Source organism: Lipotes vexillifer, unplaced genomic scaffold, assembly GCF_000442215.2.
Source record: "Lipotes vexillifer unplaced genomic scaffold, Lipotes_vexillifer_v1.1 scaffold1084, whole genome shotgun sequence".
In the NCBI taxonomy this organism is placed as follows: domain Eukaryota; kingdom Metazoa; phylum Chordata; class Mammalia; order Artiodactyla; family Lipotidae; genus Lipotes; species Lipotes vexillifer.
Genome location: NW_006785495.1, coordinates 1,012,838 through 1,031,458, shown reverse-complemented (window position 1 = coordinate 1,031,458; position 18,621 = coordinate 1,012,838). Strand labels below are relative to the sequence as shown.

Here is an 18,621-nt window from a genome sequence, read left to right as displayed (position 1 = left end):
GGCCCAGCCGCTCCGCGGCATGTGGGATCTTCCCGAAACGGGGCACGAACCCGCGTCTCCTCCGGGAAGGGGGGGGGGGGGGGGGGCGGGGGCAGTGATGTCTTTGACCACATGGACAGAAAAACACATCCTAGGGAACGGCAGACTGACAGATAAAAGTAATGTGGAACTTGAATAACCAAGTGCAGCCAATCTACTTACCAGCCATGAATATCCATCTACCTCTGGACTATCACATAACACTGATATCTATCTTGTTTAGCCACTTTATTTTTTCAGCTTTTTGTTATGGTAGTTTAACCTATTACTAATATAACGTATTACTGAGGGAAATGAACTTGTAGTCCCTATCTTTACTATCAATAAATAGTAAACATGCCACAAAGGCATAATTTGGGTGTAACTTTATCATTCCAAAGAAAGGTATAGAACAAAATATATTAGGGATTACTTCTAGTAACAATGACAGAGTATGAACATCTGCCTTCATCTTTACTCCCTCCTTAAAAATCTCCATAGTGTGATGGGATTTTTTAAGTCACCAAAAGTATGGAGAACAGGATAGGACACAATAGCATTGAATTTTGAAAGCCAGAAAGCAGATGGAAGAAAAAGGATTTGACAAATCAGGAAAAGGCTAAATTACAAATGAGCATAAGAGAAAACTATGAAGCCATCTGATTTTACACCTAAGAACCATCAAAATGCCTAGGACTTAGAGGCAATAGGTGTCTTTGGAAATGGCAGGGGCAATATGTTAAAGAAACTAAAATAAGAAGGACTGATTTAAAGTTTGCATAAGAAGCACCTAGATGAACCCAAATCATTTCCATCACTATGATGGGCAACTGTCCCTGTCCCTCTCCAATCCTGTTAGGCTAGGGCTTATTTGCTAGAGAGACCTCTGGTCTGGGAGCATAAGCAGCTACTTCAAGTAGGGGAGTTAGGAGAACATTTACTATATGCTGAACCCTGAGATCTCTGAGCTGCCTTCCCACCTGGCTCTCAGAACTCTGGTAGCCAGAACTTTATCAACAAGCAGAAGATTAAAAGATTCTTTTCTGAGAAATCTAATCAGATCAAAATAGAAAACCTTTAAGATGACTTCAATTTCTTAAAGAACCAGCAAAGCCACATTAATCTACATCAAGGGCTTCACTGACAAGCCCCACCCACCAATGCAGAACTTCCCTGGCCCAGGATCACAGATACTTCAGACAACGCTAAATCTAAGAACCCAAATTAAAGAGGCAGGAAATAGTGAGAAAGACTATTTCTCACTATTCAAGGAAATACAAACTATAGAAACTATGAAGCGAAGAAAACAAAATCTTCTGGCAAATTTGGTGAACGCTGAGATACTGATAAATAGAAATTTAAACAGGAAAAAAAATTTATTGCCTACATAGAAAACAAAAAGCCTGTACAGGAAAAAAAAGCAATCATAATTTACTACATGGCTGGGCTCTTGAATCATGCTTAAAATGTCAGAATATAAATATCAAGTCTAATATAATCAAAATAATGACATAAAAAATACCCTGGGACGGTGGGGTAAAGGGAAGGGTGCACATGTGTGGTGGGCATACATGGATGAAAGAAATCAGCAGATAATGCCTGAAGTTAAAACTCAAACAATACAACAAGACAAACACTCTTTTTGGGAATATGAAGTAAATATTACACGATTCAGTTAAAAGTGGTTGCCTGTGGCATGAGAGAAACAGGGATTAGAGAAGTGGGGCTTGCTAATTTTCATGTCAAACCTAAGTTTTTCCTCTTTAAACTATGTTCATGTATAATCCTGATAAAAATTTTAAAACACTTATTAGAATAAAATTTTTTTTAAAATTTCCCCATTACTATAATAAGCCAAAGCAACAGTTTTTTATTAATGGCAAATAAACTCTGACTCTTGGTCATACTCTCAGTTCTGGAGTACACCTTTTTACATAAAGGAATGATTTCTATTTTCTGCCATATTTGGCATCGACTAGTCAAAATGTTCAAAATGTACTGCATTTATAGTTTTCCTCCCAGGGCTCTCATTTCTTTTTCTTTTTCCAGTTTCTCTCTACTCCTAAGCTGAAGACCTGTGGTCTCTGGAAAACTTTCATTCTAGAAGAAATCTGGGGGCAGAGCGGGGGGCGGGGGGAGAACCCAAAGAGTTAACAAAAAGATATACAAAGATGTTTCTTCCTGGGGGAAATTTGGTAGAGCACTTCTTTTCTGGCACGTATCCACTCTGGAAGTTTTCTTTAAAAAAGATTTTGCCTTTTGATTTACTGAAACAAGGAATTTATTTCTGTGATTACTGTGCAGAAGCCAGTGAGAAGTGATTACTCATGACTGTGGAAAGTCACCTGTTCAGAACCAGGCTTACATGAACAGTATGAGAATGGCTGTCTAATGATCTATTGTCTAAAAATGACAAGCCTACTTATAGCTTGGTATAAGTAATAATCTATAATTTCTAAGAATCTATATAAACAATACTCCTGGATTTATAACAGTGCTTTAGTAACTGAATCTCATCAATTATTAGAAGCATGTTAAATTAAGGAATAGTTTTTAAAATGATAACTGATAAACTATTATAAGATAAAATATCATTTATTGAAGAAAGTAAGAAATACTCTTTACTCTAAGGCATTATTGATTCTTTATCACTAAAACTGGTTTCCAGTACCACAATGAGAATGAAGCCACTAACATGAAAATATTTACTGCCTTAGTAAAACTGCAAAAAGGGGATTTTTATGAATTTTATCCTCAGTAGTTATATAACTACTGAGGCCACAGGGGGAAAAAAATGGCCACAGAGGGGGAAAAAAATGTTTACTTTATGATACCTACTATTTAAAAGTTTTCAAATGAGAGACCTCCAAAACTTTCACAACATTTTTGCAGGGCAGATGATAATTTATCTCTTTGTAAAATTTTGATAACAAGAAACCTCAACCTTGTTTTTGAATAAACTGCTCAAATCAAACCCAAACAAGAAACAATACCCTATGCTTTTAGAGAAATTTTCATGAAATATCAGCACATGAAAATGTTACTGAACAATAAAGGAAGAACTGATTGCCACTTAAGACAAAATGTTTCTGTTACCTTATGACTTACCTGAAGTTTTTCACATGGTCTTCCACTCCAGAAAGACGTATCGAATGCTGCAGTGCATTCAGGTAAGTCAGGGCTTGTGTGGAGGATCCCCAGTTCACATCTGTGGGAAGACAGTATTCATGCAGCAGCTTAATACCGGTTGTAACAAGTCATCAATAACAAGTACTTTCACATTTAAAAAGTCAATTGCTAAAATAAACTATTGTACTCAGGACTTTCAATAGTTCAAGTTCATGGCATGAAATTAAGACAATGCTAATCTGAACTACAATTACATTTTTTTTAAAAAGTACAACTTAGAAAAGACTGGGATGATAGGGCTGCAGACATGCTGTGCGTGCAACTCAAAATGAGCCTTTTACAAGTAAAGAAAACATTTAAAAATTACTGCTTATATAGCCAAAGGTCTAAAAGGAAAGAGGCAGATCTATGATTGTTATAAAGTACTATTTATAGTACTGAACAGTTTAAGTTATTTGAACAGGCAAATTTTACCTCTTACTGAATAAACAGTCTAGACACAAATGATGATTTTAGACATTTGTTACTTAGAGACTTAATAAGCATATTAGAGAAATAATTGTTTCTGAGATGATTAAAACAGTATCTTCTTTGTCCATTTCATTTCTAAAGCCACCATTGTAATCCAAAACTTCATTCTCTCATACTTAGATTACAAAATGTAATTACCTGGTTTTTTGTAGGTAACATAAATGTAAAGTCCAAGAACTATCACATATGTTAGCAATGCAGCCCACCAGTTAATGACAAACATCACTATGCAACAAAGAATTGCTCCAAGTAGTGATATCCACATGTTGTAGTATTTGAAGGCAGGGCGCCATCCTAACAATAACAAACAAAATAGATAAATAAAAGTCACTTGGATACCTCATCTGCTTTAGACAGTGGTACATACGTATGCACAAAATAAATTTCTCTGCGGCTGCTACACTAAAAGGTCTTTAAATGTGAACTATAAGGCTAATTATAACAGTGAAGTCATAGACCATTACTGATCACAACATCATGATTCTTGACAGCCATGAAGTGGGCACATCTATTTATGTCCACATTACCCTATCTTACTAGTTCTGTATTCAAAAAATTCCCTACCAAAAAAGTATAAATCAGCCTACCCCAGTGAATGCTAAAAACTAGAGAAGATTAAAACATTAGGTTTCAGGGCTTCCCTGGTGGCGCAGTGGTTGAGAGTCCGCCTGCCGATGCAGGGGACGTGGGTTCGTGCCCCGGTCTGGGAAGATCCCACATGCCGCAGAGCGGCTGGGCCCGTGAGCCATGGCCGTTGAGCCTGCGCATCCGGAGCCTGTGCTCCGCAACGGGAGAGGCCACAACAGTGAGAGGCCCGTGTACCGCAAAAAAAAAAATAAAAAAAAAAATAAATTAGGTTTCAAATTGAGTCCTTAATAGTGCGGTTTTATTTTCTGTGTTTTAGCAGGAGACACATCTATAAAACAATTCAAACTGTTCTTCAGAATCATTAAAAAAGTAATCTACTTGCTAGAAAAACTGTGAGTTGACTATAGAAACATACCTTCCCATTTGGGGAAGTATTTATGAATTAATAAGCTGACTCGAAAAACTGTTGAAGACTGTGTTTTAAAATTTTCATTCATAGGTAATTCCAGAGCCCAAAATACTATTTTTAAATCATTTCAATAAAACATATTCTTTTCTAAAATTAAACTTTTAATTTCGAGATAACTGCAGATTCACACAAAGTTGTAAGAAATAATACACAGAGATTCCAGACACCCTTTACCTAGTTTCTCCCAATGATAACATCTTGCAAAATGATATCACGATATCACAACTAAAATATTACTACAGTCAAGATAAGGAAAAGTCCAACACAAGGATCCCTTGTGTTGCCCTTTTATAGCCACACCCATACACACCTCTAAAATTTATATTCTTAAAGTAAAAACTGAAGCTAAGATGTTTGTGTCCTAAGTTCCCATACTTTATCTTTCCTTTTCTGAGAAACTTTTAGACCCTTAGAAGGAACAGTGCTTTTGTTCCTTATTTCCTTCTCTGATGTCCAATTGCTATCATGGTTTATAACAAAACCCATAAAAATGTATATGGAGTAATTTTTCAGTTGATAAAGACCCCTTATATTAGAACTCCACAGAACTCATTGTGTTAAAAATATTCCTGGATAGGTTAACTATATCATAATAATGTTCTTAGAACTGAAATAGCAATCAGCTGAATAAATAATAAAAGCAGAAAAAAGCAAAGTAATTCTTTCACAGTGTCAGAATTTAAAATTAACGCTATTTTAAATTCTTTGAAGACAAGAAACAGGCATTATTTACCAATAAACTTCATGATAAAGAGATCTTTGAAGACTCAGTTTGACTCAACTATAAAGGCAGAGCGAAGCACTCGTGAGCTAATTCTCCACATGCCATCTTTTAAAATGTGTTAAAGTTTTGTTTTCTTGGGCTTCCCTAGTGGCGCAGTGGTTAAGAATCCGCCTGCCAATGCAGGGGACAGGGGTTCGAGCCCTGGTCCAGGAAGATCTCATATGTCACAGAGCAACTAAGCCTGTGCGCCACCACTACTGAGCCTGCGCTCTAGAGCAAGCGAGCTACAACTGCTGAGCCCACGCGCTACAACTAATGAAGCCCACGTGCCTAGAGCCCACGCTCCGGAACAAGAGAAGCCACTGCAATGAGAAGCTCATGTACCCCAATGAAGAGTAGGCCCTGCTCGCTGCAACTAGAGAAAGCAACAAAGACCCAACACAGCCAAAAATAAATAAATTAAATAAATTTATATATATAAAAAAGTTTCATTTTCTCTAAAATTAGACATTACCACATTTACAGAACTTTTAAAAAAACGTAAAGTCACCTGGAGATTTTGCAAGTGATGCATGAAATACTGAAAAATTGATCAACGCATATGATGCAAGGAAGAAGTTAGAGATAATTGGAGCAATAACATTCAGTTCAGCTGCAAAGGAAACATGAAGCATATTTAACTGACATATTAGACCTTTTTTTTTCAAAACTATGAATTATTTCAAACCTGTAGATAACAGCATAATGAATACTCCTACATCCCCAAACCAGATTTAATGAATTTTGCCATATATACTTTATATACTTTAATTTTCAGAAATCATACCTTATGTCCACAGTAGAAGCCCCCTTTATACCTCAACTCATCAAAGTTGGAATATTCTTTCCAATGACATTTCGTTTTACTACACACATATATGGTCCAAAAGCATTGTGTAGCACTGTTCTGGGTGTTTTAGAAGTTATGTAAATTATATCATACTATGTTATCATCCTGTAATTTGTTATTTTTACATTTATTATATTTGAGATTCATCCATATTAATATATGAAAACCAAGTTTATTCATTTTTTTACTGCTGAATATTATTCTGCAGTTTCACTCTTCTGTTGATAGGTACTCAGGTTGCTTCCATTTATCACTATTATAATTAATGACACTAAGAATATTCTTATATATGTGAGTTTCTATAGGGTAAAAACCCCTAAAAAGAACTGTTGGATCACAGGAAACTTAACCAAATACATTCTTAAATATCACATGAGAGTTAGTTTCCAGTAGTATAATCAGACTTTTAATAAAAGTCCAAAGTCTTCTTGAGCAGTGAAAGACCCATTAGCTTCCTTACGATCAGAGGCAACAGTACCAAAAAGTAGATCGGCGGAGGTTCTACCTTCATGAAAGACACTGGAATCCTTTTCCTTATGCTATTATATTTGTTTTAGGGACAAGAACCTAAGAGTTCCCTCTAGCCCTAATGGAGAATTAGTGATGGTAAGAATTTTAGCAAATATTTAACAAGTGCTATTATTTGCATTATTTTCTAAACTCTCTTTCCTTTGATCAAAAAGAAACTAACTTAGTACTGCAGGCAAAGTAACATTTTGTTTATAATTTAACAATTCAGTGTTGACAGCTGATACTATAAATGCACCAAAATCTACATTAGCGTACATTTATAGACTAACCAATTAAGATGAATCCAAGTGCAATTAAGAATGTTAAGATGTAGCCACGAAGAGGTTCATTATTTTTCCCATAACCTTTAGCAAACATCTGGAAAGCAGGGTAGATGTTGTCCTTACATAAGGCCTAATGAAGAAATATAAACATTAAAATGAAATATATCGAAATAAGACATACAGATCTGCTTACAGTTACAATAGGTTAATCAGGAATGGAACCCAAGTTTCTAATTCTTGGTCCTCTTTCTTTCCCCTCATGCTGCTTCACCTACAAACTGTAAAGGAGACTCAAACATTTCTAGCATCAGAAAGACAGGAGGTTTAGAATACACTGAAGTTTTTATCCATTTTATTCCACCCCAGGCTGAAATTCTTATATGAATAAAGAGCCAAAGGAGCAGGCATACACATAGAAGAAATGTGGAACCTTGAGAAGTATGACAGACGTGTGACCTATTTTAAGAAAACCAAGTCCAAATCCTAGACTCAAAACAAATGAAAATCCTAATTATAAAACATAATCACCTTTCTTAAAACAATACTGAAAATAATTTTAGTAAATATTCTACACCTCTACTCTACTAACTAGCTACAACAAAAAATTAAGAACAGACAAAAAGAACAAAGGAAATTAAGAACAAAGCTGCAGAATCGATATCTCATTTGTTTTAGTAATAAAAAGTATTTTCTATCCAGTATCAGCCATTTATTTAATGCTCATTAAAGGGAGACAATGTCTATCATACTTATTATTATATCCTGAGTACCTAACATAATGTATAGCACGTATTAGACATTCAAATATTCATAAAATTAAACATTAATGTTGGCATTATGCTAATAGGAATAAGATACTTTAATTCTTTTGATTTATGGTCTTGGACTATACTTTTTATCCTTGGTAAGACATTATGAAAATTTATGCTAACAGTATGTCCATAAAGCAAAAATTCATCACCACTTCCAGAAAGACAACTCAAAACTTACACTCTGAGAGTTGAAATAGGCCAAGTGTTTATATATACACATCCACATTCATATGCATAAAATTAAATATGCTACTCTTGATATATGTGTTTGTATATGTCATATAAATATCAATACATGGGCTTGATAGAAGTAAACAAATCATTTAAAAATATTAAAAATCCCACATTTAAATATATTACCTTAATTTGTAACGTGAAATACTTACCTGAAATATTTTGGGCGCACTCACAAGGGATGCTAATGCAGAAGAAAGAGTAGCTGAAAAGATACCTGCAGAAATTAGTGGTGCAAAGCCTGACACCATGCTCATTACCTTAAAAAAGTGACAAAAATGGAAAAATAAGTCTTACATAAAATTCAAAAAAGAACACAACACTTCATCTTTATTATTCCTATGAAGAACACTAATAGTAATTCTGGGAGAAATCTGATAAAAATAACAATAGTAAACAGTAATAATGGTTACGTGCGTTACAAACTTCTGAAACTGATTTACCACCAGCCCTAAATGTAAAAAAACTTTTTATTTTGTAAAATGTCAAAGGCACACACAATGGCAGAAAGAAGAACATACTGAACTACAAAGTATCCATCACTCAGTTTCAACAGGGCCAATCTTTTCATTATTGTGAATTAAACCCCAGATCTCATTTCATGCATAAATTTTTGTGTGTACCTCTAATGCGTAAAAACCTTTAAAAACTGTAACTACAAAGTCACTGTCACAGCTTAAAAGCTGGGTAATTCCTTAACAGCATCAAATACCCAATCACATTCAAAATCCCCAAATTATTCCTCTTTTCTTGCTTTTTAAAAGTTTGTTCAAATCAGGATCCACAAAAGGATTACATTTACATTTGGTTGATATGTCTCTTAAGTCTTTTTCAATCTACAGGCTCACCCTTTCCTTTACATTTTATGATTTTTATGTCCTTTCTCCTAGAGAAACCCCACGCTCTGGATTTTGCCGACAATCTCCACTGCCTTGTTTAACTTGTTCCTCTCACCTCTATTTCTAGTCAACTGGTAGGTAGGTAGATCTAGACAAGTTGATCAGACTGAGGTACAAGTTTTCTGGCAAGAATATTCCAAGGTGGTTTGATATACTTCTGTCAGGAAGGTTGTTTCCTTTTTTTAAATGTTAAGATAGTAGATTGGTATTGTGGTTATGTTTTTTGTTTGTCTTTAAAGAGTACTTATTTATTAAAGCTAAAAGTAGAAATATCCAGCTGAAAGGATCTAACTCCAGGATTTGCCTCTAAATAATCTAGGAAGTGGGGAGTCACAAATAAAACAAAATTAGCCATGCGCTGATAACTGATGAACTTGGAAAATGTGTATGTTAGGTACATTATATTGCTTTCTTTATCTTTGTACATGTTCAAACATTTCCCTATGATGAAGTTTAAAAAAAATGGATCACTAACTTAGACAATGAGAAGGCAATCAAATAAATCCAAACAGAGGAGTATAATACAAAATAAATTGCCTGGACTCTTCAAAATGTCAACATCCTGAAAGGTTAAAACAGGCAGGCTGGGAACTCCTCTAGATTAAAGAATTTTAAAATAACTAAAGGCCATGGGTGACACCAGATTGAATCCTGGATCTGATAAAAATTGATCTGGGACATTACTGGTTGAAGAGAGGAAGTATGAATATGGAATATATATTTAGACAACAGTACTTCATCAACACTGAATTACTTGGGTGGGAAAATTTACCGTGCTTGTACAGAATGTTTTAAATATTTCAATCTGATTGTCATGTTGTGATGTCTATAATTTATTCTCATTATGTTTGAGGAGAAAAATACTATACATATATATATAAAGATAAGGCAAATGGGGCAAAATATAAACTACTAGTAAATACAAATGAAGGGTAGGTACACAGGTTTTCATTGCACTGTTCCTTGTGAACCTTTGAAATCTGTCAAAATATTAAATTGATTCGGAAGAGTTGTTTAATGGATTCAGGTACTGTCAACTTGATCTATGCATTATAAATTTTACCAGTAGTGAATGATGATCAATATCTAGATTCATTACTTCATTAGTGGAGATTTACCTTTCATTTATATTGACCAAGAACATGCCAACTGAGACCAAGGAGATAAGGAAATAAGGTTTTAGGCTGTTTACTATACACTTGCCTATAATTTAATATTAAGCCTGATGTAAAACTAGCTCTGGGCACAATCCCTGGCCATAATACCTAAGTCTGGTTTCATGTATACATAAACCACCTTGTTTCACTTAAATGTCTCTCCCTGCATCTTTCAGAAGATTTAGGTTTAAACCTGAAGAACACATTTAAGAGTTTTAAGAAACATTAACATTGACTTCTCTGAGAATCTCCGGGAGAAAAAACTCATTGAAAAGATGATTTTCTATTCAGCCTTTTAATACCAATTTAGTAGTTACATATACATGATACATTTTTCATAATCACTATTTTTATACAGTTATTATTTAATGCTAGATTATCTAGCATTGCCAAATCTGTCCTTAGGGAAGGAGATTATAAAGGATAGATAAGGTGGACAAAGATAAAAATAAGCAGACTTGATTTCTGTTATATATACTTCTCAGATAATACAAAATTCCATGTCTGTCTGTAATGCCTTCAAAGTTAAGTAAGTACAAAGGCAGGAGGTAAATGAAGAAAAAAGGGGAGAAAAAAGAATATGATACACTGATAGATTAAGCCAAAACTGACACCAGCAACATTACATATAACAATAACATTTCACCTTTCATGTTTTGAGGAAAAGATTCATTTTGTTTTCTTCCATCACCTCTGAATTAAGATAAATAATGCTCCATGCTTAACATCTAGAAACTATGCTTCTATGATTTGCCAAGTTTCCTGTTTTCTAGTTATACATTTATCCAATAACCTTTGTGTTTCCCACCATTTTATGGTAAAATATGAGTAGCAAGTAAATGAAATGCATTCAAATAATAGTAACATCAGTGTTATCCAAAATAAATAGTGGAAACAAAGATGAAAAACAAAAGATGGTTTGGTCTTTAATAAGCGGGGATAAAAGACAAAAGTCTAATAAAAAGTAAAATTAAAAAAGTGGCAAGTAAAACGAATGGTGAGATTTTGCGTGGGGAATGTGTGTGTGTTGACGATTTAGGGTCCAAAAAAATGTTCATGGAACTGGGTTTGAAGAGCAGACAGATTTGGACATATAAAAAGAAAAAGCCAGTGCATTCCAAGCAGAGTGAAGCACCAAATAAAGCAACAGAGTAGGGTAAGCGTGTGCATGTATACATATACAAACACGTAATGACTGGAGTTCAGTCTGGGGAGAAGCAGTGGGACTTAAGTTTGGGTATGAAAGCCTCTGACAGAGCAAAGAAGCTCACATTTTGTTTATTAAGCAGTGGTGAGTCAGAGGTTTCAGAGGACATTAAAATGTAGAAATATAAGAAACATAAAACTAAAGAAAATTAAACATTTAAGAAAAATAAAGTGACCCTATTATATATGCATATGTTTATCAACTATATGCAAAACAGTATTATATACTGTGCCTTTGTATAGATTTCATGATGGAGTCTCCACTTACATGCTCCTCAGTTACGTTCTATTCACCATTCTTCATTTTCCAAGTGACAAGCAATTGATAATTTTACAGGATTTTCTTTCCATTCTGTATCACTTTACAAAGTATTTTTTAATTTACTTAAATTGGAAAAGCAACTTTACGTACACCAAATTCTCACACTTTGCTTGAATGAGTCCATACTTAGACTTGATAAAGACAACACACTTCTGTATTTCAAGGCAACAACACAGAAATCTGATTGGCATTTTCAGTCACTGGGCAGAGACCAACATCTGTGCCTTTCATACACAGTATCAATGTCCGAATTGGCCTGAATAATTAGCTGGACATGAATACTTTCTTTCATTCCGACGATTTTGCCTAGCCTTATGACTAGAAAAAACAAACTTCTATTACATAATTGAGTTCAATATTTTTAACCACTGAAAGTGCAGTAAATTGCTTGAAACTATACAAAAGAAAATACAAATAATGGCATTAAATATTTAAGTTATAAAATTTTAATGTAAAATACAAAGATTCTACATAAAATGTCTATATAATGTTCTGCAATACATTAAATCCTCAACTATTTTGTTTATTATGTTTACACATTACTGGAGAAACACTAGGAAGAGCAATTTTTATTTTCCACTTTGAATTAGCAGTACCATCTATTCTATAAATTTACCACAGAATATTTTGTTTTAATCTCCTGAATTTATACCTTTATGTTCTTTTATTTCTAGCATCCTGAGGCTTATCAAGCAACTCTCAAAATATCCTCCAAATTTTAGTGATTCCTTTTCCTCTTCTATCTAAAACCCATAAATTTTACAAAAATTTCATTTCGCTTTCAGTACCTTATAGAGGTAATAATAAAACTGATATTCTCAAGTAATATTAGTATTACTTGAGCAGTAATACTAATCTTCACACAGTTCATACGTTTAATAGTTCACAAACTTTCAAGCATCCATTAATAATTTTATTAATCTGTTGTTCAATAGTGGTTTAACACAGCATCACTATATGATAGCCAGATCTAATTAAATAAAACTACTGGTACTAATCAATACTTTTTAAAAAGGGCATTCATATATAAAGCAATTATGGAGAAACCTCAAATTGGAAAACTGAACTCATTTCAATTAGTATGGATTTAAATTGCTCAAAATAAAAATGAAATACTTAGATGTAAGTCTAACAAAATATGTACAGGATTGATATTCTGAAAACTACATAATACTTAAGAAAGAAGTTAAAGATGATCTAAATAAATGGAGAAACCTAAGTGTTCATGGGTTGGAACACTTAACATAGTAAATCTATCAATCCTCCCCAAATTCATGTACAAGTTTAATGCAGTTCCTATCAAAATTCCAACAAGACTTTTTTGTAGATAAACATAGATTATTCTAAAATTTATTTGGAAAAGCAAAGGAACTAAAATAGCTAAAACAATTTTGAAAAAGAATAAAGTAGGAGGAATCAAGCTACCCGATTTCAAGACTTACAACCAACTATAGTAATCAAGAAATTATGGCATTGGTGGAGGGATAGACACAAAGATCAATGGAACACAACAGAGAATCCAAAAATAGACCCAGCACATATGACCATGTGTGAGATGTTTTCTTGCTTTCTGAAACAGTATACTGTATATATGTACTATATATTATACCCTATGATAAAAGTGTTGCCCTCTGGGGCCCTTTTGCCCCTGAAGAGGCTCAGATTTCATTCTTTCATATTTTTCTGTTTGCACAATTAGTTGCGTACAGTCTTTATTGATATCTGGGTATAAAGTAACAACAATCCTCCCTTCTAAGTTTTTGCTATACTCTGAATGGTCAGAGTTGATAGCAGTCTGACCTCTAGATGAACACAGAATGTCTGTATAATATAAATTTGATGCTCACCTGGAAGTTGTTCATAAGGCCATAGGAACAAGGATTGCTTTCACAAGATGAAAAGTCAAAGTTTAATTTGCAGGCTGCAGAAGTACAGTTTGTTAGCTCTGTTACAATAGTGTCATTAACGTTCCCCGTAGCATCCCGAACAACACAAGAACCTGAAGCACAAGTGACAATGAGGACAAGAAATCAAACTAATGCTTACATTCATTTCAAAATTATACACACCCATAAAGAAATTACAGTGCTGACTGTATACACTTGCTTATTATAGCATACATTGTATTTACAATTAAGAAAGGTTTACCTGGAACAGAATTTGGAAAGCATCATGGTCCTCAGTATTAAGAATTATTTGGAATAACGTACGATGTACAACTAACAGTAATGACCATTCCTTAGAGTTCATATATTCTTACTTTTGAAGCACTTTAACAATGCTTTCTCATCATATATGATGTAAAAATCACAGGCATTACAACAAAAACTAAACAATAAAACAAAAATTAAGTTTTGAAAGGAAGAGTTTTTTTAATGACTAGATAGTCTGTATACAGTTCTTCATACTTAAATTTCTTCTTTGGACTTTCAGAGCAGTGTTTGCAAAACCATCTCCTTAAAGGTACTCCTGAAACCACTGGAGGTTGAGGGCAGAATAGAGAGAGCCCTATCTAACCTTAAAGCAGCTATGCTTTTATAGTTCATATTTTGATGTTCTCCATCAGAATTGTCTGGGGAAAAAAGGTTCCACTGCTTGAGCTAGTTACACAATTACTAGTGTAGAGGTGATCTTTACTGACTCCGCTACTGAGTATCAGAGAGAAAGGGCTACTCCTGTTGCCCTAGTGTACACAGAATGAAATGAGTACAAGGGCAAGCATTACTGGAGCGTCAGATAATAACAGAAATGTTTTCCTGCAATAACAAATTATTTCCCATGAAACATAATCAGTTATATCATTTTTTAAATTAAAAGTAAATTTTCTAGCTTATGTATAATGTATATAAACAGCAGTCCCCAATTTTTTTGGCACCAGGGACTGGGTTCGTGTAAGACAATTTTTCCATGGATGGGGTGGGGATGGTGGTGGGGTGGGGTGGTGGTGGTGGATGGTTCAGGCAGTAATGCGTGCGATGGGGAGTGGCAGATGAAGCTTCACTCATTCACATTCCACTCCCCTCCTGCTGAGGGGCTGGTTCCTAACGGGCCGCGGACCAGTACCGGTCTACAACCCCGGGGGCTGGGGATCTCTGTATACAAGCATGCTAGAAACTTTTAGGGGAATACAAAAATATTTTGCTAATAAGCTTATAAATGTAATTCATTTTCTTTTTTCAAAATGAATTTCAGGAATTTCTGTGTGCATTGAAATGATAAATGTAATCGAGTTACTTTTTCAAATGTTAACATAGCCCACCATGATATTATTAGCATTTCTAACTCTTGTTTAATAAAATTTCAAAATTACATTTATGCAAATTAGCAGCTCAGTTTGTAAAAACAGTTCTGTCATTACTTCCCAACACAATGATTGAATATATGGCAAAAATAAAAATTTTCTTACTCAAATACATGGAAAATTTATATTCTGTAGTCAATGAATTTGGAGTTTGTAATTCTGATTAGTACTAGACTAAGATTTATTCTTGTAGTATGCTTAAAAATTTTAACTGTAAAACCTGAATTTTAGAATTTAGATATTAAAGACAATGCTTACATTTTAAAAACATGTTTTCTGGGTAAACTATGTACTTTCATGAATGTGTACTAAATTCAAGACAAGACAGTATCTACAGTCAATGTATGCAAATTATATGTAAAATCAGTAGTTACTAAATTTTTTTCTGTACTATGTTTCAGTTAAGAACCTCCTATTATAAATAGCCTTTTAAAATTATTTATTTATTTGCTTATAAATAAATAAAACACCAAAACCCTCTTTGCCATGAAAACAGTTTTTTAAAGGAAGTGCCATTATCATAAGGTTGGTAACAAAATCTCTGACCTTTGACTTCCTCATCTATAAAAGATTTAGAGACTGGCTGATCACTTAAGTCCTTTCTTCAAGTTCTAAAATGTTATGATTCCATGAATGTATTAAGTGGCTTAAAACCATTTTCATTAATTTAATAACACTTTTCATTCAATTCCTGTGCATTGAAATTAGGTTTTATGGTAAAAAATGCCAGGTATTTCTTAACAGCCTTGAAACAATCTTCATACAAGATTACATAAAAATATAAAATAACCATCATAAACAAAAATATTCCAAAATTTGTAAAGCTCAGAAAGTAAAATGCATTTACTTCTACATATGAATTACATTTTCTGTAAATATATCTCAGTGAAATTTAAGAATCTGCAGATAAGATTTTACATAACTTTCTAGCTTACTAATTAATAGAAATCCTAAAGGAAAAACCTTAGAGCATTTAGTGACTTAGATAATGTCTACAGAATCACCACTAGTTTACTTAAGTATTTTTGAAAATGCAAAACTTAGAATCTTTTTATTGAAATATTTCTTAATTTAAAAGTTAGAAATAAATGTCATGAAAATGAATGTTTATAGTATGTACATCATTAAATTTCTGAAACACATAACAAATGTAAGGTTATTTACCTACAGATACTGCAATTCCTATGTAAACCACCGTGGTAATTAAAATGGCTAAGAGTGTTCCTTTGGGTATGGCTGACTGAGGATCCTAGAAGACAAGAACATTTTTTAAGTCTACCTTTAAAAATAAATATATGTATATCACTTTTTGTATAAAATCGATACAGCATTTTATAATACTTACTGCGAGATCACCTGAGATATTTGCTCCAGCCAGAATACCAGTTGCGGCAGGAAAAAAGATGGCAAACACAGAAAAAAAGGTCTCTTCCTCTCGAAAATCTGGCCCAAAGTTCTCATTAAATATTTCAGCTGTAGAGAACAAAATATTTTTGGCAATTAATGGATAGCAGATTAGACCATGATAATTTAGGTTAAGAATAAGTGTTTATCTAAGACCCCTGACTTTTCTTCAGCTCAGGTAACTGGTAAATTCTTGAATTATTTCCTAATTTCTCTTTTCTTATATGAGGGAAATGGTTTACATTCAAAATGATTTGACCTGGTTCATGCCCCACTATTTTTTATACCTTACTAATTATGTTTCAAGCACCTCTAACTTGATTGTTATCTCTCCGAGAGGTCAAAGAAGCAAGAAAGCAGGCAGAAGAACAAAAGGGACATAAAACAAACCTGGAACCACATTTTTCCTTACATCCAGCTTATATTCTATCTATCTGTACAGCTTTCTCTATTTCCTAGTGGTGACTTGTTTGACTTTTGAGGCTATTCATCAGGCATCCAGATAATTTGTAGCTAAGACAAACCAGGTAAAGGTCCTTTCCATTTCAACAATAATGAAAGCTTCAACTAGTCCTGCTGTTTCCATCTATTCTGATAGGCCCTGACACTGAAACAACCAATTAACGGTCATCCATCCATCCATCCATCCATCCATCCAATATTTGCATATACACCATGTGCCAGGTCCTATACTGGAACCATCCAGTATCTCAAAGTATTGAGAGATCCAACAGCAACAAGCTACCTTCATGGAACTTAAGAGTATCAATGAGGAGCTACAAAATAAGTTAAGAAAAAGGTCACTGCAAATAGCAGTAAATGTACGGATGGAAACAGGGTGTTGTGATAAATAATGAAAGAGAGACAATCTAATCAATGTGGTTACAGAAGGCTAAAGAGATACAACTAAGGAGCTAACACTTAAGCTGAGGCTTTACTGAGCAGGAATCAGCCATGTGATGTTCCAGGAGAAAGAGTACACCAGGAATAACCAACAACATGTAGAAAGGCCCTGAGGTAGGAAAAAAGTTTACCTCTTTTGAAGAACTAAAAGAATGCAAAGCCCTCACAGTAAGGGGGAGATGAAATGAGATGGAAGGGATCAGCAGGGGTAAGATTATGCAAAATTTTAATTTTATAGGAGTTTAGATTTTGTCCTATGCCAAGGTGGGCGTAGAACCACACAACTGGCATGATGTTTATGTGGATGCTGCATGGACAGTGGACTGAAAGCATCAGCATCTGAAGCAGGGAGACCAATTAGGAGGTACTGCAATGGTTCAATCTAGTGATGGGAGAATAATGTACTGATTAGAGAAGGATTAGTAAGTAAGAGGACAAGTAGAAAACACTGAAATCCTGGTTTGTTTCACTTACTAGGATGGAGAGGTCTGAGAACGGTTAGGTAGGAGGGACATCAAATAAACAATTGAATGTATACCTATATCTGGAGTTTAAAGGAGAGATGCAGGAATAGAAACATGTGAATCTCTTGAGAGCATTTTGAGCTATGAGAAAAGATATTGCCAAAGGAAAGAATACAGTTAGAAGATGCAGGACAACACTCTGTGCAACTCTGACATTTAGAGGATGGAAAGAAGAGAAAGGGTAACAGGAGTAACAGATATAGTGACCAGTGAATTAGGTAGAAAAGAACTCACTAGAACACAGTGACTGACATCAAATAAAACAAGAAAAGTGTTTCAAGGAGAATGGGACAACTAAATATAATGTTGCTGAGAGTCAGAAGACTAAAAAACTGCATGCTGTGTCTAGCAACATGTTATTGTGACCATGCCAGAGAGAAGCCAGTTAATAGGGGTTGAGAATGAATGAAATAAGACCATTTGGTGAAAGTAACATGGGGAATAAGTTACACACGGTCTCAATGTATCTCTCCACAAACTACTTATTAATTACAAAGAAGAAAGTGGCAACCTAACAACAGATAAAACTCTCAGGTAGCACTTTCACCAAGTCATTAAATTTAACACCATCAGTGATGGGGAAAACTGACATCATGTGAGTCTCCTGATGTGAGGCTCTGAAGACACACTCTTCATGTAGTGTTCTTGGCAAAAGTAAACAAGTGAATCTATGGAAATCAAACAAAACCAACTGGAGGGACGTTCTAAAAAAAGTAA

The 18,621-nt window shown here is 34.2% G+C and overlaps 1 protein-coding gene across 3 annotated transcripts in view; it reads right to left on the bottom strand.

Annotated features, from left to right (window-relative positions):
• Positions 1 to 18,621, bottom strand: part of SLC12A2 (solute carrier family 12 member 2) — a 106,178-nt gene that overhangs the window by 31,822 nt on the left and 55,735 nt on the right. For all 3 annotated transcript variants that reach the window (XM_007457612.1, XM_007457611.1, XM_007457613.1), the window contains exons 8-15: positions 16,419 to 16,546; positions 16,238 to 16,322; positions 13,620 to 13,771; positions 8,341 to 8,448; positions 7,149 to 7,272; positions 6,010 to 6,111; positions 3,817 to 3,972; positions 3,127 to 3,226 (exon numbers count right to left, since the gene is read on the bottom strand). In XM_007457612.1, the coding sequence (XP_007457674.1) occupies positions 3,127 to 3,226; positions 3,817 to 3,972; positions 6,010 to 6,111; positions 7,149 to 7,272; positions 8,341 to 8,448; positions 13,620 to 13,771; positions 16,238 to 16,322; positions 16,419 to 16,546 (955 nt within the window). The remainder of the gene's footprint in view (positions 1 to 3,126; positions 3,227 to 3,816; positions 3,973 to 6,009; positions 6,112 to 7,148; positions 7,273 to 8,340; positions 8,449 to 13,619; positions 13,772 to 16,237; positions 16,323 to 16,418; positions 16,547 to 18,621) is intronic.